General features: G+C 37.3%; 1 protein-coding gene across 1 annotated transcript; it reads right to left on the bottom strand.

The window, feature by feature from the left end:
• Positions 1-4,926: 4,926 nt before the first annotated feature.
• LOC136824940 (ATP-dependent DNA helicase Q1-like) lies at positions 4,927-5,745 on the bottom strand. Its single transcript, XM_067080925.1, has one exon. The coding sequence runs from the start codon at positions 5,743-5,745 to the stop codon at positions 4,927-4,929; it is 819 nt and encodes a 272-aa protein (XP_066937026.1).
• Between the last annotated feature and the right edge of the window lie 19,399 nt (positions 5,746-25,144).

The following is a 25,144-nucleotide window of genomic DNA, read 5'->3' as shown; positions in this document are numbered from 1 at the left end:
CAGTAAGAGAACTGCAGCTGTAAAGCTAGCCAGGAATAACTGACTAAAATTTTCCTATCTTCAAACAGACAAGGAAAATAGTAGCCAGGTCCAATTGACATATTTGAATTTTTTAACTGTCACTTTTTTTAACACTTCAGTGATTTTCAAAAACAATAAGAAAACTTAATTCGCATAAATCAAGGATTGCAGAAAAAATCAAAACAAAAATCGAAATGGCTGACTTTAAAGTTCAAAAGCAAAAATTGCAATATTCTGTTTCGTATCATGTTTTCAAAAAGAAAATAATGCTGATTCTTAGCTTATTAAATGTTTTCTTGTTGAAAAAACATATCTCAGCTCTAATCTAGGCGCAAGAAATATTAAACAAGTGAAAACTAGTAAAATATTACGCGCTTTTGAGAGTAAACAAACCTTATGAAGATCAAAAACTGAAAGTATCTTTACTTGAACTTCTACTTTTCCTTTCGGCCATCTTGTATTCCCCATCGTCCTCTACTTTCGTTTTGAAAGAATGTTTACATACCCTTGGTTGTCTTGCCTTAAAAGTTTATTAGGTTGTAAACAACAAATTTTTTTTTCAGAAAGTTTGAACAATGTTCCCGATCTAGACTGGAAATCCTTGGGAAATTAAAGCCGAGGCGAGGCTACCTTTGTTTTGCTCTTTGAAGCGATGGAATAAATTTTTATATAACAAAGTACATTTTTTTAAATGCCAATTATTATTATAATGATCGTTCTCTTATGGAAATTACTCGTTAATTAACTGAAAAAAGTTTTTATTTCTGTTTTGATTCAAATAACATGTTTTAAGAGTTATTGTGGAGCAAGATCAAATCTTTTCTATCAAAAATAATTTAGAGTATCGTATCTGCTATGACGATGTCATTTTCGCGGGAAATTTTTTCTATCCACTTTCGTTTTCATAAAAAAATTACAATCACACAACATGAAACCACAAATCGCATTATGATGTCATCATGGCTTCAAATTTCCATTACATTGAGCGTCCTGTAGACAATAGTAATTATTGTAGATTTTGTGATAAACCCTATAAGATATATAAAAATGATAAAACAAAGAAAACAACTCACGAATCAAGAACAAACCTTTTTAAGCAGAAAAGTAGTGATAAACCGTCCTTAAATCAAAGGCTCTTAAATGTTAATCTTATGATCGAAGATGACCCAGGACTCTCGAGCACAATATGTAAAAACTGTGAATCAAAAATTAAAAAGTTAGAGGAAGCAAAGGAAATTAAAGATGGATGGTCCGGAATCAAAAGGAAAATACAAGCAATAGACAGTGAAGAAGAAAACGAAGATGAGCCAGATAAGAAGAAAGCAAGAACTGAAGGGAATATTAAGGTTTGAAATTCTTTTCTGCCTCTAATGAGAACAGGCTCCCTCCCAGTGGTTTGCGTGAATGCGTGAATGGGCTTTTTTGGTTGCTGCATGAATGGATAAACTTTTCAATTTTTCGTTCTGGACAGGGTCATATTTTTGAACTCGTGAATTTTCCCTTTTCACCCAAATTTGTGAAAATTTCCCCTATTTTTGACAATTTCCTAAGAAATCCAAAATTCGCTGATCGGATATTTTTCATAATTTTCGCGGATGGCCCTTTATTCCAAATATTCGCGGTCAAAGTCCTTGAAATTTAATCCCCGCGAAAGTTTATCTTATTAAAGTATAGAAGTTTGAAATTTCTCTTCTTAGAGAATTGCAGTCCAGCTAAACGATTTAAACGACATATCCAAATCATGTTATGACGAATTTGCGAAAATGAAAGAGCTAGATGCAAACGATGTACAGGCTGTCGTAAATTTCGATGACGTAGAGGCATGCAAGAAAATTGATACGCTTTGTCCTGTTTTGTCAACTGCTTTAAAGGGAGCCATGCGGGGAAAACATTGTCAGCCGGATGGAGAGTCACCTTCGGATCATGCTGTTCGCACGTTATGCCACGGTGCTATTCTGAAGGCTAGGTATGTATAATATGTTATTTCCGTAACTTTGTAATAAAGCATATCGAGATTGCGATCTGCGGAATGGTCAAATTCAAATTACTATTACTTATTAATTAGTACTTGTTGACCTTTTTTCATGTCCTTAGCTGGTTATATGCTATTTGGATTATAAAACGTTATTGATGAATATTTTCTAAAAAAGTTTATTTTAATTAAAATATAGACATCCAAAGCAAAAGAACACGGTTGCAACACGAAACGACCAGCTATTGGTTTCAGCAGGAGCAAGCAAAAATTCATTTGCTTGGTTCAATAAAATGGGAGTATCGAATAGCTACAGTACTTTGGAGCGAATTTTAATGCAGAAGCCTTACGTTGGAAACGTGAAATCGAGATCGACTACAGTAAAATCAAGAGTATACAAAAAGAAAATGATTGTTCGTTCAAAGAGGCAACAGAAATACGGAGGTTGAAAAATCCTTTACCATTTCTTTACAAGGTAACTTATTTTTATAAGCCACGTGTACTTAAAATGTACAAGATTACTTTTGCTTTGGTATGTAAAGGGGAATGAAATTCCCTGTTATATTTTTCCTGATCTATATATCCTAATGTATTCCCTAATCTAAAAAAGTCTCTCATGGTAATTTATATTTCTCACTAGATCATTGGCGATAATCTAGACAGAGAAAAGACAGCCAGACACCAGGGAATCAAAAACAGAAACACGAGTCTGCACTGGTTTCACTATATGGCAATTCTACATAGATTACATTCTTCGCAAGGTAAAAATTTATTCAGTTAATACTTAAGCAGGGTTCAATTTTTTTAACCTAATTTACAAAAACGACTTTTTCATTATTTAGCTAACAGAACACTTGTAGAATACAGTAACATACCAATATTTCCAAACCTTCAAACACAAGACGTACTGTCAAAAACCTTCAAAATATTGATTGCACGAAGTATTGTGACATATCTACCAGCCTTCGGATTCCTCAGAAAAAATGTTTGCTGGCATATACCACATCCCTTCACGAAAGAAATGTCGCAAAAGTCACGAGTTGTAAGTTTTATTGTGACCCTTATATAAAAATAGGGCTTTTGAAAACACAATTTTCTTTCGTATATGTTTCTAACAAATTAAAAAATATTACATTTAGTTAACAAATACTTTCATAATTTACCTCAGGTACCACTTGGATTACTATTTCATGCGGAAAATTCCACTTCAGAAATCATACAAATTTTACGGAAGATTCAGGATGCTTATGTACCTATGGCAGACGAGGAAGATGATTTAGGAGTGATCATCAAGCACATAATCCAAGCAATTGCATTTGGTGGTGATCAGTTAACTGAGGAAAGAATCTTCAATGCGCAGCTAGGATTTAGAGATGGCCACAATGATTATGAGATGCTAAAAGGACTCGAACCTGCCTATGAAGACTGGCACTTAAAACGTACCCTGTACGAGGTAAAAACAAAAATGTAGGAGAAATTTACAAAATCTAAGTAGTAAATAAAGCTAATAAAACATTCAAAACTAAAAAAGTTGTCCTCAAAATCAAATACTATTGAATATAGATAAAAACCCAAATACAAAGAACCTACCAAACTATATTAGAAACACTCAAAAATAATCCTAAAATCAAATACAAAATCTTTATAAAATCAATTATATATCTTATTTTTCAGGTTAAAGAAATTATTTTCCGGAAATGAGACTCTGGGGCCCAGCATGGTACGACCGAGTGGAATATGAACGTCACACATTCCACAAACGCAAAGAAAGGAGCAAAATAGGATTTTAATGCTTCTAAAGAATTTACAGACATCGAAACAGACTCGCTGGTTGTCTCGGCTTCAATGACTCACTTTGGAATGAGCAAAACTGATGGTAGGGTTTTGAAAAATACAGTAATTAACCTATATGTACACATAATATAGAACGAGTAATATAAAAACATAAAAACTATATTTTTAGTATAAAAAATATTTTTAGTATAAAAACTATGCTGTTTCTACGTTTTTATATTGTTACTTCACCATTGATTGTTTTAGCTTTGATTCACTTTTTTTACAGATGATATCATCCCAAACGATATTAGAAAAGGGACTGACAAGGAAAAGTTTGAATGGTTGGAACAAAATGTAGATGAAATCTTCGATAAGTAAGTGTTTTGCCCAGTAGGAAAAGTAGTATGCTGTATATACAAATATGTAGGGGAAATGAAAATTTATTGTATTCCCATCCAAATTATGCCTTAAATTTCAAAAATAGATCAAAGCAAGAAAAATATTCAATAGCTCAGCTCCTACAAACATTCAATATCTACATTATGCATTATTTATAAAAGGCACTGGTTACCTTTTCAGATTTACTGCAACATACGATATCAATATGGCAGCTGGAAAAAAAATTAAAGAACCTGATAATCAGCCTGATGAAATTAAAAAGATGACACTTTATTTCTGTTCAATATGTCCAGAGGACCAAAAGTTCAAGAAACCGTTCAAAACTTCAAATGGACGAAATAGCCATGAAGAAAAGAAGCACGCATACAAAAGGTATATTGCTTTTTAAATTCTAGATAGAGTAAAATATGTTTCAAGACTCAAAACTGCTAAAAAGTAGCTGGTATGAAGATATCAAATTCAAAAATATATAGAACACATTTTCAATAAAAATATCAAATAAATAAATTCTATTTAATTTAGGTGTGATGACGAACCAATGGAAACTGATGTAATCGAAGAAGAGCCTATCAACCACAGGCTCCAGTATCAAAAGGCCCTGTTCACCTTCAATTTACTACTTCGGGCAATCAATGACGCTATTAGAGAGGGAGATGGTGAAAGTTTGTTTGAATTTTATCAATTTACTACTTCGGGCAATCAATGACGCTATTAGAGAGGGAGATGGTGAAAGTTTGTTTGAATTTTATCGTGTGGCATTACTGTACTTTAAATGTTATGGCCGAACAAAGTATCGGTATCATATCAATATCAGAAAGTTCACTTTCTGTCTCACATTTATCTTTACTTGAAAAGAAATTTGAGATGAGTTGAAAAATACTTTCTGCCAAGTTAAATTCCAATATGGATACATTGTTCATTAAATAAGCTGGTGAATCAATAAACTCAAGTTGATTCACAATATCATTCACAATGGATTCAGTCAAACCAGTTACAGATGATGAAGGTAAGTGCAAATTCTCAGTGCATCTATCATGGTGGTATTTAAAGATCATAGACGAAATAGCTTCCTTGTCTCCAGTAGAAACATCCCGTATGGCTACTTTTGGTGTGTCTTCACAGAAATCATTTTCTTTTTCAAAATCAAAAAGAGGCTGATGATCGATACCACAGTCACACGAAGTTGTACAAAAACTACAGCAGTTGTGCCCAACAGTAAGTGAGGGAACATGATTTGTTTCACTGAAAGGTGAAAACAACTTAGTACGAAGGCATTGACCATCAAGAACGGTATAGTCTTTCATTTTTATGTTGACTACTTTTTTTGATGCAGCATATGAATACAGGATGGCATGGCAATCAGATTCGTTATCTCGACCAGCACGGCCAATTTGCTGGCAATAGTCAACCAGAGAATGGGCAAGTCCAAAGTGACATACATACTTCAATCCCTTAACATTAATACCACAACCGATAGCACTCGTGGCTATGACAACTCTGGGTGATTGAATTTCATGACTTGTTAAGGAATCCAAACATCGAGATTTCACGGAATCAGGGCTGTCACAGTGAAACATATTAACTAGAAGGTTTTATGGATTCGTAAGATTGTTATTGTACATAGCATCACCTAAAACTGCCTCAAACTGCCCAAAAAGCCAAGACACAAGAGTTTGGGACTTGCAATATATCAGGACTTTAGGACAGTTGATTTGATCTTCAACAATGGATTTAAAAAGCCAATTAAAACATTGAGCTGATTTATTTTTCATTGAAACAAGTGACAACCGAATGTTTTGACGGTCGCTGCAAGAATGAATCAATTTTACATACTTTGATAACCCACAACAGGCTTTAAAAATGTCTGAAAAATCTATATCAATAGTGACACTAAGTGCTAGTATGGGTACTTTTTCTGCACAGAATGATCTTATTTCCCCAATGCGCCCAAATGCCTCACGAAAAATCTTCTCCGTTGATGACGATGAACCAGAAACACCCCTGAAAAAAACAAAACAAATTTATTAGTCTATGTTAGCCAATCTACATTTGATGAATTAAACTATAAAACTCCCAATCTCCTTATTATTATTACAACACTGGAGAAAGAAAAGAGAATATGACATATGAAACTCTTTGAAAGAAAGAATTTTTCCTGTTTTTTATTCCTTTAAAAGTCTCTGCGATACATTATAAAAAAGATTAATGTACAACAATTCAAAAATATATACCAGGATACTTTATGAGCTTCATCAACAACAACACACACCAAGTTTTGTCTGAAGAAACTAGAAGACAACAATTCTTTTACGGTCGTAGACAACCAGATTTCAGGAATTCCAAAAATTATGTTGAACTTTCCGTTCTTGATCGACTTGACAGTAGAATGATCATCCAAACTGCAACCTTTTAGGTGAAAATATAATTCAAGTTCCTTCACTTCATCTAACTGGTTTTTGATTAAGGCTTTCAATGGTGAAATGACAATAATGATTGGATTAGATATTTTTTTTCAGTTCACGAAACAGTGATGGTAGCATTTGATATATCAAACTTTTACCATAGGAGGTAGGTAAAATTGCCAGTGTGTCCTTCCCATTTATAATATTTTCGATGGCTTGAAGTTGTTTTGGCTTGACTCTATACTCTGTATTCAATTGTTGAATAATTTTATTTGAAAGTTTCTCAAGACTTGTTTCTTCTTTCTGTTTCTGCAAGTCAACTTGAGCAGCGGCCATTTTGTTTTGATTTGATTTGTTTTGATCGCACAAAAATAATTAATTTTATGCGGTGTCACACTCACCATAACAAAAGAGAAGTGTTTTCCCGATTTTTTTCATTTAGGGAAGTTGCGCACGGATATTGCGAGAACGAATACACTTGTTCAATCGGACCCGTCTATCTGCTGAACAAGGAATTCGACATTTGGAGATTGCCGCAGTGAAGCGATAGACGGGTTTCCGGTCTACTGTAAAGCCTGCTAGTACCTATGAAATTAGAAATTTCTATCTGAGGGGTTAGGTTATGAAACTCTCCAATATCCTTTAAATTCTCAAAAGACTGAAGTCTGCATACAGTACCCATATACATTATCTGGCACCCAGATGGTGAAATTTTCTTCCGACACGCTAAAGCTCTGACGGTCGGGACAATTTTCAACATCTGGAAGGTTTACATTACGGACTTTTGCGAGACCGCTTTTGAAAATTTATATGGAGCTTGGAAACGATCAATCGCCGCAAGCTAGAACCAGATGCAGAATCGCTTTGGATGCTTCTCTGAAAAAATAACAAATCTGGTGCAAGTTATGTAAACAAATACAAAAAACCCTAGTGTACCCTAATTCACATAAAATTGCAACTTAAAACATGAGCTTCTTGCTAATTCATACTTACCTGGACATGGTGGATAAAGATTACACTTACCTTCATTGTTTTTAGGACCTCAAAAGTGGATTTTCAATGTGTATGAAATTAAAAAATGGCCTGGATGGGGGGGGGGCGTACGGGGGTCGCAGACACCAAGATACCGATGCATATTTCTTGGATTACCGTCAGCACCGACAGGAAAATTTGGTACACGGCGGGAATTTTCGCCCGCGAGAATTGGTCATTTCCGCGTCCGTATTTTGTCGCGTGGTTTTGGCTTGTGGGCAGTCAGTGATTTTATCAAAAACCTTGTTATCTTTCCCTCTCTGGTCTGTAAAATTGATTAATTGTTGCTCCTTCCACTTTCGCTTTTTAGAGAGATCAAAGTTCAGGGTTTCTTTTAAGCTCGTGGTTTGTTCCATTGGTTTGGTATATTTTTTGCTTTGGATTTATGAAATATGAGAAATTCAGTATTTTTAACTTTTCATCAAACTTCAGGCTTTATAGAAATACAGTTAACTGAAATCAATTCTGGTAATGACTGTTTTAGAGACTTTATTGACTTAGAAAACAATCTGTTGTTTTAGATTTTACACTTATTCCCTCTAAAAAAAGTGTAATTGAACCTTCAACCTACCTTACTTTCACTATGCCGTTCTTTCGATGTTTCCTTGCTCTAAGGCTTGTGTTTCCCTTCATGTAATATAATGCTTGTTTATGGTTTATTGTTGGCTTATGTATACATAATTTAATTATGCCAGCACTTTGGTCAACACAAATTTGCAGGCTTTTTTGTCTATCGCAAGCTTTTGCACTTGTAACGCATCATACTTTTCTGGCAATGTGTGAAATAATTTTCGGACAGCAAGTTCTGGAGTTAATTTCTGTCAGATCATTTTATGTATTGTTAATTCTTGATTTTACCTTTTTTATATTTAGCTGTAAAAATATAAATGTCATAACAACAATCATATCAAACATATACAATTAACGAAGATGGCTTTATCTTATGAGCGCCTTGCGACAGTCAAAACCAACGTCAAACCATTGCTGGAACTGGCTTTGAAGGACCTGTTAACAAAGATTTCACGTAGATTGACCCTCAGACAGACTTTGTCAGACCCCTGGGGGATTAAAATCAAATTGCAAACACATACTTCAATTTTGATACCATTTTGGCAAGCAGTCAAGGAATACGGATCTGACTACGGTATAACGATAACCACCGAGCGCAATCGCAAAACGAAACGACTTAATTGGTTTGAGATCAAGTTTACCAAATTTGAGGCACTCAGACTCCATCTCTCCAAAGGTTTGGGGAGTGATCCTTATTGTGCGGCACATTACTTGAAGAAAACATTAAACAAGTGTAAACTGAAAGCGATAGCTACAAAACAAAACCCTGCCGTCATCCATTTCAACTGTAAAAAGAACTTGCTCACCTTCAACGCCAAATACCAAGTGAAAAACCAATACGACAACATTATTTCATTGTTTTAATTTTTTTTTTATCTATTTTCATAATAATGCCCCCTAAAGGATCCAAGGCCTTAAGTGAAAAACGAAAACAAATCGGTCTACTTGCATCTAAAAAGAAAGCCGTTTCCTCAATGGAGCAAAATCTGTCTGACCTAGACAAACTGATTAATAACCTAGAACATAAACTTAGTCGAAAAAGAAAGAGAGTTGAGGAGTTGAACAAATGTGTTAATGAAACTAAAGATGTTTCGCAAAATGTTTTGTTTCCCATTCTGACAACCAATGCTGCTAAGCGAAGAAAAATAAACCCTACAAACCAAAACCTCAACGCAAAATCTAGGCAGAAAAGGAGAAATGAAACATATTGCAGCGAAAGCTATCCACGGTGCTGCAGATGAAAACCCTTTTGCTGCACTAGATGGGATGATCGACACAATGACTTATAAATTTCCACTGAGTGTAGTTGGTAGCAACATCATTAATAACAAGCCAAAGCTGAAAAACACCATCCAACAAAACTTCCATAAAGAATTTAAGAAAAACTACTATAAGTCAGATGAAAATAAAATGCGATCGTTAAACGTTTACTATGGCCACAATGTCTTGGGGAAACGGAAGTATATTAGTCATCGTAAGTCAAATCAATGTCCAGAAATTGCCAATTTTATACCTTATAAAGATTTAGCAGCACTGATAAACAGCATTGACATAGGGACAGTTCACTTTATCAATCCAAAATTAATTGACGGATTACCTGATGATGAAATTGGAGAAGGAATGTTTAGGGATTTAAGAACGTATGCACTTAGACTTGCAAAATTTTACTTACATGTTGACCAACGCAGACTGGACAAACTCAAAGTTTTTGAACATTTTGAGAAGAAAAACCAGGCATCAGTTTTGTTTCTCATGTGTATTGGTGGTGATGAGGCTCCCTCTGCTGGTACTTCTTTTCTTTTTTCATTTCTTAATGTTGGCAAGCGTATTGCCAGCAGTTTTGAAAACTACCTCATTTTTGGAGCAAACGTCAAAGAAAATGGCAGTGTAGTAAGGAGGTATTTGAAAATTTTATTACAAGATATCAAATTTCTTGAAGACGATATCTTTCCTATTGAACTCTCTGGGAAAAAATTCAAGTTGAATTCAAGCTCCAAGGTTTGCCAAATGATATGAAAATGCTAGCATTTTTAGCCGGGGAATTGACAAACGCTTCAACCTTCTTCACAACATTTGCTAATGTTGGGAAACATGATGCTCGTGATTTATCAAAGGAATTTTCGCTGAAAGGTGACAAGCAGTGGAAGCCATTTTCGTATTCAAAAAGGCTAAATGATGCAGAACACGTCTCTAAAAAGAAAGTTCAAATTAAAAAGATAAATTTACAAAAGTCGACAGAGCGCAATGCAATTACTACTTACATTTCTGTTCAACTACAGAGTCGTCAGGAAGAAATTCCATTAGTTGAGGAGTACAACCACTCCATTTGAAAAATAACTGCAGTGCTGCAAATAACGGCCGGTGACCAGTAATTACCGGTCATTTCGTAGTTTCTACCGGCCATTCTGAAGCTCAGTTTTTCATTTTGTCCGGTTAAAATTTGAAGATTAGAGGCTTAGATAAATACTTAATAGCGCTTCAAATTAAAAGAGGAACAGTTTTTAAATTAAAATAGGTGTTTAGCCAATCTAATAATCCAATAAGTCAATCTGTAATAACAGACTACAAAGATGGTTCCGCCAGACCCCCTCGTTACACTCAAAAAATTACCGGCCAACTGAAGTTTCCCTATTTGCAGCACTGTAACTGTACAAAGGAACTGTTTATGAAAGTATTGGATATAGTTATTTTTGAATCAAAGTTACCGAAAACCGTTAAATCATTCAATGATGTTGCAGAGAATAATTTGTTTTGTAAGTTCACAACGTTCGTAAAAAGTGACATGAATAGCAATTTCTTGGCTAAGAAGTTAATTGCCTGGTTCAACGAGAATAAGGAATCAGCTAAAGAGCGCCCATTTGGTTTTCGATTCCGTGGGAAGGAAAGTTTTAACTCTTTGAAAGGTTTTCCTCATTTATTTGATATGCTGCGCTGTAACATTAATTCAGACTCTGCTCTGAAACGACTTTATGAAATTTTTTTATCAATCGTTGCACCTACGCCAAGTTGTTTCATATTCTGTTCGCATAGAGGACACAGGTTTTGCCATAAAAGATATGATTGATGCTGGTAAGAAACTTTTTTTGAGTATTGTATTACATGAAAGCAGTATAAGTCCAAGTATGTGGTGTTTTTCCGTGGTTGCCCCTGAACATTGTGCTGATACCATAACTAAATTGAAACTCGGATTAGGATTATTCACAATGGAAGGGCGAGAACGAAAAACATCAACAAATAAAAAAATACGCTCATAATTCAACAGTCCAGAATCGTTGGCCGTCCATTTTCCGACACGAGTTCATACAGCTAATTTATCTCAGAGAAAACTCATTTGATCAAATTCGATATCGTAAAAGGAACACAACATATTTGCCAGTGTTCGCACAAGGAAAATATTCATGCTCCTTACAATTGGTTGGTGATAAATGTTTAATCTGCGATTCCAATCACATGATGGAAATTGACAAAAATGTGATGCAAAAATTTTCTAATATAGGCAAAAATTAGATCGATTTGTTTCGTTTTTTGATTGCATTTATTACAAATTCTTTTCCGCTTGAAAAAATCTGCCTGAATGAAGTTTTACAGAAAGTTTATCCTTATTTTTGGTTATAGTATTTTTCTTTGCGTGAGTGATTTTAAGCGTCATTGTGAAAGCTGTTATTCTTAGTATTAACTAAATCAATTTTTTAAGCTGTTTGTCCTGACTACAGTTGATGCTCTCTAGTTCAATCTTCAAAGGGAATTGAATTTTCGTCGAAAAAGGGAGCTTATAGAATAATAGAGCGTGGTTTATGAGAGTTTCTTGTTGATGGGGACTTTAAATTTCATAAAATAAGAGAGCGTTTTCAATAGTAGAACGTCAAATAAGAGAGCGTCAACTGTAGTACTTTTAAATCTTCCTATTGTTACCAGTTACTAGAAAGACATATCTTCAAAGGCCTTGTAAAGCCAGTGTATTTTTATCATTTTGTTTTAGTTATTTTTATTTACAGTGGGTAGATTAGGGGATATTTCTTCAGTTTCATGGCTTTGCGATTCTATTTTTTGTTTACCATCAAAATTGGACCATATTTTTTAATTCTTGTGAGATACATGATTTTAAACAACTTTCTTAGAGAAAAAAAAACAGCTATTATAAAGCATTTTCTTCTAAAGCTCTCAATGGATGAAATGGTAAACTTCATTGTTTTTTTGTTTTTTGGGTCCCTTAAACCGCATCATAGTATATCAGTATTTTCTTTTCTTTTCATAAATCGTCATTAATGTAGGAGCCTTCCTTTTGAACACGTATAACTCCAAGAAGTGTCCTTTTTGATGATTTGTGGTTAACATTTTTAGCATTAGTTAATATTTTATTTACAACAAACATTTTTAGATGTATATAATTAAAGTTAGAGAGAAAACAGAAAACATTTTTTTTGTCATTAGGGTTTCAAATGTATATAATAGTTTAACAAAGCATATTTTATTTAGAGATGCAATCTTATTTCGATTGATTTTTAATTTGAAAGAATGATAAATATCCTGAATAGGGTAAAACAATGTCTCAGATTTCGTTCACGCAGGTTCACGGGTTGATTTCTTACAGAGTAATTCTTCTAAATCTTTTACATTCTATTCATTCAATTTCAATAGGGAGGTTTAATAATGATATTTTTTTTAAAGTTACAGTGTGAACAAAAACAGTCATTTTCAAATATTAATCCGTTTCTACCTTCCTTGTCATTGTATAAGAATTTTAAATTCTTTACTATGGCATTGAGGTTGAAATAATATAGGAATCTAATTTCTCAACTTTCACGAATAATACCTTCGGGGAATAACTTCTTTTCACTGAATTTTTTATATTCTTGTTAAATTGGAGCGTTGAACTATGGCATTGAGGTTGAAATAATATAGGAATCTAATTTCTCAACTTTCACGAATATACCTTCGGGGAATAACTTCCTTTCACTGAATTTTTAATATTCTTCTTCAGCCTGTCGTGCATTTATTTTTTATATTGTCTGGGATTTTCATTGCTACTATTTTCAAAAGAAGGAAAAAGTTTATAATTTTAGGTTTACAAATTTTTTTAATGTATGTTCACGAAAAAAGATTATCTAGCGATGCTCTTCCCGAGGATGTGATACTGTCCCAGTTGCTTACTAAAAAAATTCTGCTAACAACAACCATTTGTCACTTAGGATTTCTCAAAAATAGACGCAAAAGCAAAACGTATGAAATATACATCCAACTTTCACATTCAGTTTTTGATTTATATCTCTAATATGGCTGCAAACTTACTGATCTTTCACATCACTTTTTAAACTTCTCTATAATGAACTTAACTTTCCATCTTCTTTATATCATTAAAAAGAAATTAAAATAACTCATAGCTCTTTCTCCTGGCAGTGTACGAAATTAATCTGAGCGCTTTTCTGAAAAAAGATATTTTAGGGACAAAATTTTAATCATATTTTCACCCGAGAAATTTTCGACAATAAAATTTGAATTTTGATTTTGAAAAGGTACAGTGTGAGCTGCAGATCGAATCTGTGTGCGGCTGGACGTACCAAACCCTAGGGTTACAGCCAGATGTTTATTAACACCAAAAATTATAATTCAGATTATCTCGTTCAAAATCCAAAAAACAAAATTGAAAGAAATTTAGCATCGTACAGTTGACTTGTTTTCCTGAAAAATAAAAAGAATCATTATCAGACAATAGAAATATAAATTTAGATATAAAAGCAAGAAGACAATGGACTGTTATGCTAATAGAATTTAGTCACCATTCAAAACATTTTGATTGTCCCCACTGAGAATCGAACTCAGGTTTACCACACATTGTGAGCTTGTTCTACCACTATACTATAGGGACATTGTTTTGTTTTGTTTGGCTTCTTTTCTATTAAAATCAGTGTGATAAAGAAAGTTAATCTCTTTTAAGCTGGCTCAAAAATATAAATGAATGATAGAATAATAACAACTTACCTTGGGAAATCTTTCATTTCATTTGAGAAAAACAGACACATAGTCAGATTACACAAAGTGCTTGATACATCATTTTCAAATAGTCCAATATCCATTAAAAGTCTAAAAGAACTGGCGTTCAATTTAATTATAAAACCTGATGGTACGTACGTATGGTACGTACTGTTGAATGTACATATGGTACGTACTGCCGTACGTAGTATGGTACGTCGGTACTGTCAATATGAGTTATGAGTTGACGTTTTTTTAGCTTTTTTCCTGTCTGTCAGGATGGGTGCCCTGGTGAGCAGAGATACCTTTGAGATGGTTTAAAAACGATGCCATCTGAAAACAGTTTCAAAAGTGTCAGAACACAATTTAGAGAAGGAGTAAAAACCACATCCACAAACTATCCAGCGATTATTCGAAAGCAATTCAATTATGGCTTTTAGATTGCTTTCTTTGAAAGCAGGTTACCATCCCGTCTTTTGAGTTTTCAATGTTGACTCCCTTCAGTGTTCAATGGAAATAGAATTAAAGTAAAACCGAAGGTCTTTTCAGAAACAAATTAAGAGTAACTTACTCTTTGTTTGCGTTTGGTGGTTCTTAGTGACACTAAGTGCTGTCTTCTCTTTTTTCATTGAAAGAAATATAATTTTCAAACTATTAATGTTCTTATGCAGCTATTTTCGCTATTTTCTCTAAGAGCTGGAACTGGACTTTGTTTTGTTTTTATTTTTTAGAGATTCTAATTTCGAATGTTCGAATCAAAGTTAGACGGTGTCTGAATAGCTTTTCTACTAGTGTATATGTATAAGAATTGCGAAGCGATCCAGGCAAGTCACTCGATTCGCAAGTTGCAAGCAAAATATTTATAGGGTCACACACTAGAAATTGCAAGTTAAAATAGATTGATAATCAATTCGTAAATGTAAACCCCGCGAAATCCCGACAACTGCTCAGGTTCAGGAAGACCGAGCCTCTTTAGAGATACACTCAAACACTTCAGGTGTACAAACTTACGACGTTTACTTCTACGGATTTGAGGAAAATTATATGATTTCTTTCATGAATCGTTGTGAGAAGTTCAATAATCATTTGTCCGCCCTGAGCCTTTTTATTTCTTAGTTTTTGTTTTTTTAAACTCGTTTTACTTCCGGTTTCGAGCTCCTTGCGTTCAAAATCGAACTTTTGAATCTTTCTAATTTTAAATTTCGAACGTTCAAATAAAAATAACATTCGAAACCTTTTTACCTAACATAAACACCCCTGTGTCATAGACCCGCTGGAAAACATGGCAAAAATTTCGTCCCGGGAGGGAAAATACCTCTCTAGCCTCTTCAAAAGGTCTTCCTTGCAAAGAGCCCAGAGAATAAAAAAAAGTCACTCGGTTTATTGAGACAGAGATGTGAAATACAGAGGATTTCAAGACTAGAATTTAATAGAAATAAGTTGTCTTATGTATATAGTTTTAAAATTCAATAACCATATTAATTAGGAATATTGTATCATTACATTGCATCGTAAATTCTGAAAAATTTAACAAAGTTCTAAAATTATATCTACTGTAAACTATTATCGCTGTAAAATCCTGAGATAAAAATAAAGAAAAACCAGATAAAAAAACTGACATATAGAAATTATTCTTCAACGATTCTACAAAGTAAAACCTCTAAATTTTACTGGCTGTGATTTTTTTCAAAGTTGGGAAACTCTTAGCTTAAGTTTGCTGTGGAGGCAAGTACATGTTTTTTTTTTATAAGCATTGCACTTATAAGCATATCTAGGCTCAGATATGGGGAAAAATTAAGCATATGGCAAGCATTACCTCGAGCCTACGAAAAATGTTTTTTTCCTGATTTTGGCTTGTTTTGGCTGGAATTTTATGGATTTTCAGTATTTCCCTAAATTTATGCTTTAGATTTTAGCATCCCCTCAAGCATTTTTCAGCCTTATTAAGCTTTTGACTTAAGCATCTCTGAGCCTGTTTTCGGATTTTTGTATGCTTATAAAAAAAACATGTACTTGACAGACTTTTACCCTCTTACTCGAGTTTTTGACAAACAGGAGCAAACTCTTCACATAAGAAGTAAAAAATCTGTGACTTTTTTCTCGGCTGTAGCACAGGAATTTAAAACAGTTAAAATGCATCCATAAACATATAATGTCATGTTTTGTCGTTGTATTTCGACATTTTACAAGTCATTACCATTAATTACCATTACCAACAATAAAATCTTTTAATACAATCACATGTCAATGTTCTATTTCTCTGACCATCGATGCGTATTCCCAGTATTCATTAAACAACAAAAAACAACCAAAGATCCCACATCATCGAGGGTCGGTCAAGCCAAAATTTCATAAACAACGACAAACAAACATTTCTCCTTCCACTGAATAAGGGGAGGAATAAATTCTTCCAGGTTAGCCATATCCAAAAGCGCATAATATTTTTGTTCCCATACCACCAAGATTCAATCTAAACCAAAAGCCAAAAGGAATGGCTTTCCCACCATATGTATACAGTTCATTTCTTCAGCTTTTAGATCCTCTTCTTGCAATGAAGCAACAACTCTGTTGAGCCTTGCCCGTCGATGAAAGAATAAAAGTTCCATCTTCTTTCTTCTCATTCCGCAAGTTCAGCTGCTTTCTTCGTTTCTTTTCATCAAGCACCATCTCTTTTCAAAACACCGATTTCTCTTTTCAAAACAATGTTGTTTTTAGTCAACATTCGAATTTGGAAAAATTCGAAAGCCCTTCGAAAGTCTTGGCTCGAGTCAATGCAATGACTTCTTTAAAAATGAGCGCCATTTGAACGCTTCTTGAACGCTTCCAGCCCGCGCTGATTTTCCGACCTCTTCTTTAGATTTCCTAATTTAAACCTGAAGGAGATAAAAACAAGGCTTATCTAGTACCGGTAACCGCGTGTATTATCTCCGTAGCTTTTAAGAATTGGTATATCTAAACGCATGAGGCGACACTTTTTGAAAAAAACGAATTTAACCATCCGTAATTCCAGGTCTCTCCGCCGCGATTCTAGGTTTGATCTAAGGAAGGGCGGACGGCTTTCTCAATCATTTCTACGTTTGAAAGATTGGATATATATAGTGATTTTTCATTTGCGCTCCCCAGCGTAGGTGAGATTTAAAGGTACATATACACGATAGCAAAACTGCTTCGCTCATGTATATTCGCTTCGCAAAAAACATCTTGAAGACAAAACACATCCATAAAGCATCCAAACTTGATATTCCAAAAGCCATCTGAATCGATGGCTTTGAAATGGTTTTTTGTAATCTGAAAGGTATTTGAGCTAAACCATCGATAAACCATCTCCCTGGATAGCTTTTCAATTGCTTCAGGATAGTGTTTTGCTAATAAAGTTTTCCAGATGTCTTTCTAATACCTTTCAAATTGTTTTCATATAAAATCAAGTTTATGAGGGTGACAGGATTTAAAAAACAGGGGACAATAGCAAATTTGATTTTAACCAAAAACAATTTATTGGCGTGATTTTTAAATGGGATCCACCAAATTCAGATAAGAAATTTGAATATATGGCGTCAATCAAAAATATGTTCAGTTCGTATCCTTGTTTGCTTGCTTGCTTGATGAAAACTCCTGACAATTTTCCAACTCACCTGACTTGGGATTTTAGTCTCACAAGTTGAAGTTGGTCAGTTGGCTCATGCAAACTATTGCCGCAGACTATTTATTTTGTCCATGACCCACCTGTACTGAACTGACTCAAACTGTAAAAGATTTTAATAATAAGAATTTCAGTAGTCAATTGATGTTGACGGTATGAAAAAAAAGCTTTTAAGGAATAAATACAGGTAAAGTGTGCATCCAGATTCAACCATAACCATAACTAATACATTGAAAATTTATTAATGTGCTATCAATAAACAAAATAGTTAATTAAAAAGACTGAAAATGAATAACAGTCAAGGCTGTCACGAGCAGAAAAATTTACATTCTTTTCTCAGCGCCTAAACCGTTTGCCGCTGTCGCATCTGCCATTTTTAATTTTTTTTTAAAAAAAACGTTTTTGCAGACGTCAGCATTATTTCCCGGGATATTCATTTGGCCACTTTTCATAGCGAAATTTGCCCGCAGTGTAATATCCTTATTTTTGTCACCGCATGGCATGTTTGACACCGAAATACCGTCACATTTTTCTTCAAACACCGAAACACCAACAGAAAAAAGGGTTAATACCGTCACACCGTCAAACCCGTACGCCCCCCCTGGATGGCACACAAAGTGATGTTTCATCAACAAATCGTAAATATGATACAAAATACTTCTCCAGAACCTTAACCAAGATTATACTGGTTGATATTAATCTTCTTGTGTTTCTCTGCACAATTAAGAGTGCTCAATACATAAGTAGAGCTTGATACATAAAAATTAAGAAACGTTGTATTTCTTTTCAATACTTAAAGTTTCTTGCTTACGCATTCATCAGTTGATTAGAAATAACTATCAAAACAAAATTCCACGTTTATTTAAAAAATTCAATACAGCGTCTTCATATAAAAAAATTGACGTCAATCTTTAGAATCGAAGTTGGACAAAAGTCATTCGTTGATTACTTTTTAGTGATTTTATTGTAATTTTTAGAATGTTTTGATCTAAAATATACAAGGATAAAACTATAAAATATGAAGGGAACAATGATGCCATAAACCATGGCTAATGGACAACGGTCCAAGAAAGTTCATGTTTCTGTAGCATCATACAGTTCATAAGAATACTAATGGGCATTTCATAATGTCTCATACAGTTGATTACTCTCCATCCCCCTCCAGTTCGACGAAGGCGAATTAAACCCATTTACCAGATTCAGGTTCATAATTCATGGGGGGGGGTCGTCTGACACGAGTTCGACGAGAAGGCGTTTCATCAGCTTGAGGAGATGACACGTTGTTCAGCTGATCCCGTCCCGGTTGGCTGGGGGGAATTCTCGGGGCTGGTACAGTCTCGATCACCGCCGGATCTTTGGCATCTTCAGTGATGGGGTCATCATGGTAGTTGGTTGGCTCAGCAGATCTGGACGATTGTGTTGGTATTGATGGACGCGGTGCGGCGGAGGGTGATGGCGCTGGAGCTAGCAACGGTGGAGGAGCTGGCATCGATGGTGGGGTTGTCTTGCGACTCGAACCCTGATCGACTGGCGAAAATTGACGAAGGTGCTTACGATTTCGCTTTGTGAGCCGGCCAGATCCATCAACCTTTAGGGTGTAGCTCTCGAATCCGTGAACTTCGACAACTGTTCCAGAGCGGTAGTTGGGGTAGTTGCCTGATTGATTCTGGATGTAGCAACGATTGCCGAGTTGGAGTGATGGAAGTTTGCGAGTCTTTTCGTCCAGTTTATCGATCGAATGAAAGAATCGTTCCTTCATAGCTGATTCCTTCTGTGCCCATGCATCCCGCCACAAGGGACGTATGTGCTGGTTGTTGAACTTAACAAGACGATTCGAGAAGGCAAAGGCATCTCTGATTGGTCTGCCGAAGACAATTTGGGCTGGAGAGATGTTGCAATCTGGGTCTGGCGTGTTTCTCATCTGCATCATAGCGCGTAGAAACTTGTCTGTGTCGAGTGATCCTGAGGGACCTGTGTTGGCCCGAAGGAGACGCTTGGTAGATTTAACTGCTACTTCGGCACGTCCGTTTGATTGAGGGAAGTAGGCAGAAGACAATCTGTGAGAATCGGAAGTAGCAGAGGCGATAAACTCAGGTCCACCGTCGCTGGTGATTTCTTCGGGAACTCCAAATCGAGAGAAGTAGTTTCTTAGGCACGATATCAGACCAGCAGCGCCTGATTGCGGTGAGCCATGCGGGGAGGTGAAAACGTCGCACCACGCAGACAAACGATCTCCAACGACGAGGTAATGTTGGCCCGCACTTTGGAAGAAGTCAGCAAACACCTTCTCGAACGGTGTTGATGCTGGTGAAGAAGGCACGACAGTTAAAGCTGGTTGTGATGGGGCGTTGACGATGCATTCCCGACAATTCTTTCTCGTTCGTTCAATGTCAGCTGTCATTCCTGGGCAGAACACGATTGCACGAGCGCGAGATCCTATCATTGTTACACCTTGGTGGGCAGCGTGAAGTGCGTCGAGGACAGCAGGGCGAAGGGAGGATGGGATGACTGCACGATCATCGTAAATGACTACGCCATCTGACACGTGGAGACTTTCGCGGTATTGCCAAAACTGTGAGATGGTAGGAGAATCGTGGCACTCTGGTGGGAATCCGTCATGGATGGCTTCAATCAGGGACCGCATGGCATTGTCTTGCTGGGTCTCCTCGACAAGTTGATCCCAGGTGATGGAGGTGACTGTATTGGTTTGGCGTTGAATGGCAGCAAGAACCAACGATTCAGTTAGGTCTTCTTGGTCGTCTGATGGGGATGGGTAGCGGGATGTTGCGTCACAAGCTGGGTTGGTTTTTCCCGGAAGATGAATGATTTTGAAATACCAGGGAAGTGTTCTTTGTTACAACCGAAGGAGTCTAGTGTTCCTGATCTCGTCAAGCCTCTTGTCACCATATATCTTCACGAGAGGTTTGTGATCGGTAATGACTGTCAAGTCGGGACATCCGAGGGTGAAGAATTTGGATTGCTCAAGACCCCACGTTATGGCAAGGGCCTCCCCTTCAATTGCGACGTAATGTTTCTCAGCCGGGGAGAGAAATCTTGAACTTGCAAGTGTGATACGCCAGCCACTTGGACAACAGTCGGGATCGGTGACCTGACAAGAACAGTGTTTCTGCAGCAGGAGGTATCCAATTCCTTTCTTTGACCAGTCTGTTCGGAGACCAGTGGGGCGTCCAAAGTCAAATATTTCAACACCCTCTTTGATTGCATCGATAATTGCTTCTTTGGACAATTTGAAGGCTGTGTCAAGCCCGTCATTCCACTCAAACGGTGTTCGTGGGGAGAGGAACTTTCGGAATGGTTCCATGTGGTCTCGGAGTTGGGCGTAGTTGGACACCTGATTCACTAACCCAAACCAGCTACGAATGTCAGTTGTCGATGAAGGTGTTGGAAAATTGCGAATGGCGTTGAAATATTTTGGAAGAGGATCAATCCTGTCTTGCGTAATACGAAAGCCAGCAAAATCAACCTGCTTCTGTGCGAATTGGAATTTATCAGGATTAGCGACAATACCCGAGTTTCCAATGAGAGTCAATAAGTCTATGGTTCTCGCCACCAATGTTCAGTTAAATCCTCGTCATGGTGAAGGGTGTCGTCAACAATACGTTCTTTGCGATGGAAGTCTGTCAGGATGGTGTCGAAACGTCTGTTGTAGCCATCTCCTGAAGATAAGAAGCCTTGTGGTGCACGCTTGTAACGAAACCGGCGTGATAAATAGGTGTGATAAATGTTGTTAAGTGGCGGTCAGATTGGCGCAAAGGAAGGCTGTGATAGCCATTCCAAGCATCTATGACGGTTTTCCAGGTATTTCGAGGAATGCGTCGTACTATATGAAAAGGTTGTTCTGAATTGTGGGTCTCCCTCTTACAAAACTTATTCAGTGGTGATAGGTCGACGGTTCTACGAGGGGAGCCATCGTGTTTTCTTGCGACGACCATGTGGTGACACCAGTCCGATGGTTCTCCCAATGGCACCGGCTCGATTACGTCAAGGGCAACATCACGATCAAGGTCTGCGTATACTTTGTCTTTCCAGTGGATTGGTACAGGTATGGCTTTGTGATGGGCGACTGGTACCGCATCATCTTTGATGTGGATCTCGACGGGAGGACCGTCCATGCAAGGAAGCTGTTGGTGTGGACAGGTGTTGAATGTAGAGCTCCCAGAGTAGTCGAGGAGCCAATCACGCATGCGAGTGCTGTTCTCAGGGATGCAGGGAAAGGGCAGTTCTTTAGGGCGGGAAGGTGGTGCAGTTCGCATGGGGCAGTCACAAATGCCCCCATCGCTCTTGGTTGCACCACAGATTGATCCAACAGGCATGTTTGCGTTTGCCTGAGGGGAAGAAGATGATTCTTTGCTGGTTGGATTGTTATTAAATGCTCCAACAGTTGGAAAGTCACGATTAATTATACCGAGCTGAAGCATGGAGTCGTATGAAAGGTATAAATGCTTAACATCGCGACTGACGTAAACCATCGAGCGGCAAGATACTTTGTTCCTGCTTTCCACTGCACCTGTCATTCTGGCACGGAAGACTCCATCGATCCTAATCGGTGATTTGTTGGCTGCGTCCAGGGAGAGGGCGGCAGGTGATAGATCTGACATCTCGAATCCAGCCTTCAGGAAGAGTTCTAGGGACCAGATATCGGATTGTGCGCCAGAGTCGGCTACAGCTTCGATATCGACACATGTAGCTTTCTGGTTGTCTAAGGTAATGCGAAGGTTGACCGTTGGATGGAACATTACACGAGCTCGTCTCCATGCTCCTTTGGTGAATATTTGATGGTCGAGTAGTATTGATGGCTTCGAACGGGAGGTGGACGCAACCTTGGGTGGCGCTGGTAAGGGACCGTAGGTGATCGAAGAGATCTGGCCAAGTGGGTCGAAGGTACCGCTGATGGCGTTGGACTGACTGGTCTGGCGTCGTTGCTCATCTCTGTTTTTCTTCCAGCACAACTCACACCGTGTGTGAGGTTTTTGGTTCTATCCTCTTGGTTTCTTTGTGAATATGTTGAAGACTTTGTGGCAATCAGGGCAGCTAGCAGTCTTTACTTTGTCGATCTCGCTTGGAGAGGGCATACGGTTGCGACGACGTCCGTCAGTTGCTCGTCTGTGGTCAGGTTGATTGCCTCGCCGATACGCTCATAACCCTGTGACTGATGATATCGGGTTGGCGTTACGCGCGGTCTCTTTGTTCTCCACGAATGCCATCACATCAGTTACAGGTTTCTCCTGGATGTCATCAGCATTCAGGGCGTCGCGACGAATGTCAACATCTGCGATTCCGTTCAGCAGAACGTCCCTGATAACCTCGTCTGTGTAATATACTTCACCATTATAGGCGGTCTCACAGTTATTACATGAACCGTCGAATACTGTCTTAAATTCGCATGTCTCTGTTTCTCCTTGAACCCTAGCGGCGAAGGTTCGGAAGGGCTCATCTGGATCCTGGCGCATAGCTAACAGTTCAGAACGTACAACACCGAGTGCTACAGGAATCACTGCTAGCTTCTTCAATGTCACGAGCGTATCATCAAGCGCAAGGGTGGTAAAGTTAGGTTTAGCTCTGAGCACAATGTTACCAAGCTGTTCCTCTGTGCATTCAAGGAGCTGACCAGATGCAACTACATTAGGTATGGAGGAACCAGTGCGATAAGTCTCCCAACGTCGGGTGAATGCATTCCAGTCCTCAGTGGTGGCGTTCATTTGAAGCTTCGGACGCTCAAGCCTGGGAGCACGCATTGGTGCGGCACGGCCTTGGAAGGCGTTGGTAGCGTGTGTATGGAAGTGCACATTCAATATAGCAGCTGCACCAATCACGTCTACATCATCAGTCATGAAACCACAGTCAGGGATGGGACACGAGAGTACAGTCATTGTGTCAATGATACAAAACACTCATCCAATAATGTGATGTTGATCCAAACATGGACAAAAGTCATTCGTTGATTACTTTTTAGTGATTTTATTGTAATTTTTAGAATGTTTGGATCTAAAATATACAAGGATAAAACTATAAAATATGAAGGGAACAATGATGCCATAAACCATGGCTAATGGACAACGGTCCAAGACAGTTCATGTTTCTGTAGCATCATACAGTTCATAAGAATACTAATGGGCATTTCATAATGTCTCATACAGTTGATTACATTTTCAAGTAGGTGTTTGTTTATGTGCCGGCATTTTGAGATAAGTTCAGATCTAGAGTTCAGTAAATTGTCTTTACGCAAAGAGATTTCAAATTTTTCGTTCAAACAAGGGTCACATTTCAGGCTGCTTCTGTTGAACGGTTTGCACTTTCTTACAATTCGCCATGTAACTTTAGGGTTTGTCTGGTTACGAGAATGCCGCCAAAATTCGTTCGAGAGCTCGGTTTCATTTTCGTATTTGGCGTGGTTGAACGATTTCTTGTGGTTCGCATATCGCTTTTTGAAGGTTATTTCTGCGAGACCGATGTAAATTTTTGGTGGTAAATTCTCGTCGTCTGTTGTCAGTGTGGCTTCGTAAACAGTGTTTTTAGCTAAGCAGTTACCGTTCATGGGGCATTGATTTTTGACGATGCAGTTGCATGTTTTGGTTGGTTGTACGATGTCTTGCTTTTTGAGTACTGCTTTGTTATGCCCATCGATGATGGCTTTCATGTTGGTCGTGCAGCTATAGCTAACTTTGACTGTATTTCGATTGAACAGCTTGTGGTATTTATGATGACGAGGAAAGTGTTTGTCGATCAACTTCAAGAACTTTTGTGCGATATTTGTTTAGACTGATTTGCTGAAGGGAGGGTTAAACCAAATGACGTTGCGTTTTCTTTGGTGTGTTTGTGGTCTGTTCACTGTTGGTGTGAAGGTTAAATTGGCTTCATAGCCGGCGTCTTTCAAAGCCTTTTCGTAAATGGGCTTTGCTTCATTGAAGATTTGTTCATTGGACGAATGCTCCGATAAGCGTTTTTCAATCGTTTTTGGCAGTTGTTGGATGATATTTGGTGGGTGGTTGGATTGGGTGTTGATGTACTGTAAGTTGTTATCTGGTTTATGGTAAGGTCGGAATGTACCATCGTTTAAATTGAACGTAACATCAAGGTAATCGACAACCTTTTTATTGCATTCGATCACAATGTCTAAACCGAAGTCTTTGAAAGTTTTTGTTATTTTCTTTTTGATTCTTTCGGATTTTGAACCATTTTTGCCGGTTTCGAAAACGCCTAATCCATCGTCGCGGTAGAGGCCAATATCGTTTTTGTCATGTTGATATTAATCCATATTTGTACAGCTGCTAGAGACCCTTGACTGTTGTCGGTCGTCTGGCGGTCTCAATAGCCAATTTGAGGACAGTACAAGATTATACC

Source organism: Clytia hemisphaerica, unplaced genomic scaffold (assembly GCF_902728285.1).
Source record: "Clytia hemisphaerica strain Z4C2 unplaced genomic scaffold, Clytia hemisphaerica genome assembly, whole genome shotgun sequence".
Classification (NCBI taxonomy): Eukaryota; Metazoa; Cnidaria; class Hydrozoa; order Leptothecata; family Clytiidae; genus Clytia; species Clytia hemisphaerica.
The sequence above is the reverse complement of the archived record's forward strand: the minus strand, read 5'-3'. Positions and strand labels throughout refer to the sequence as shown.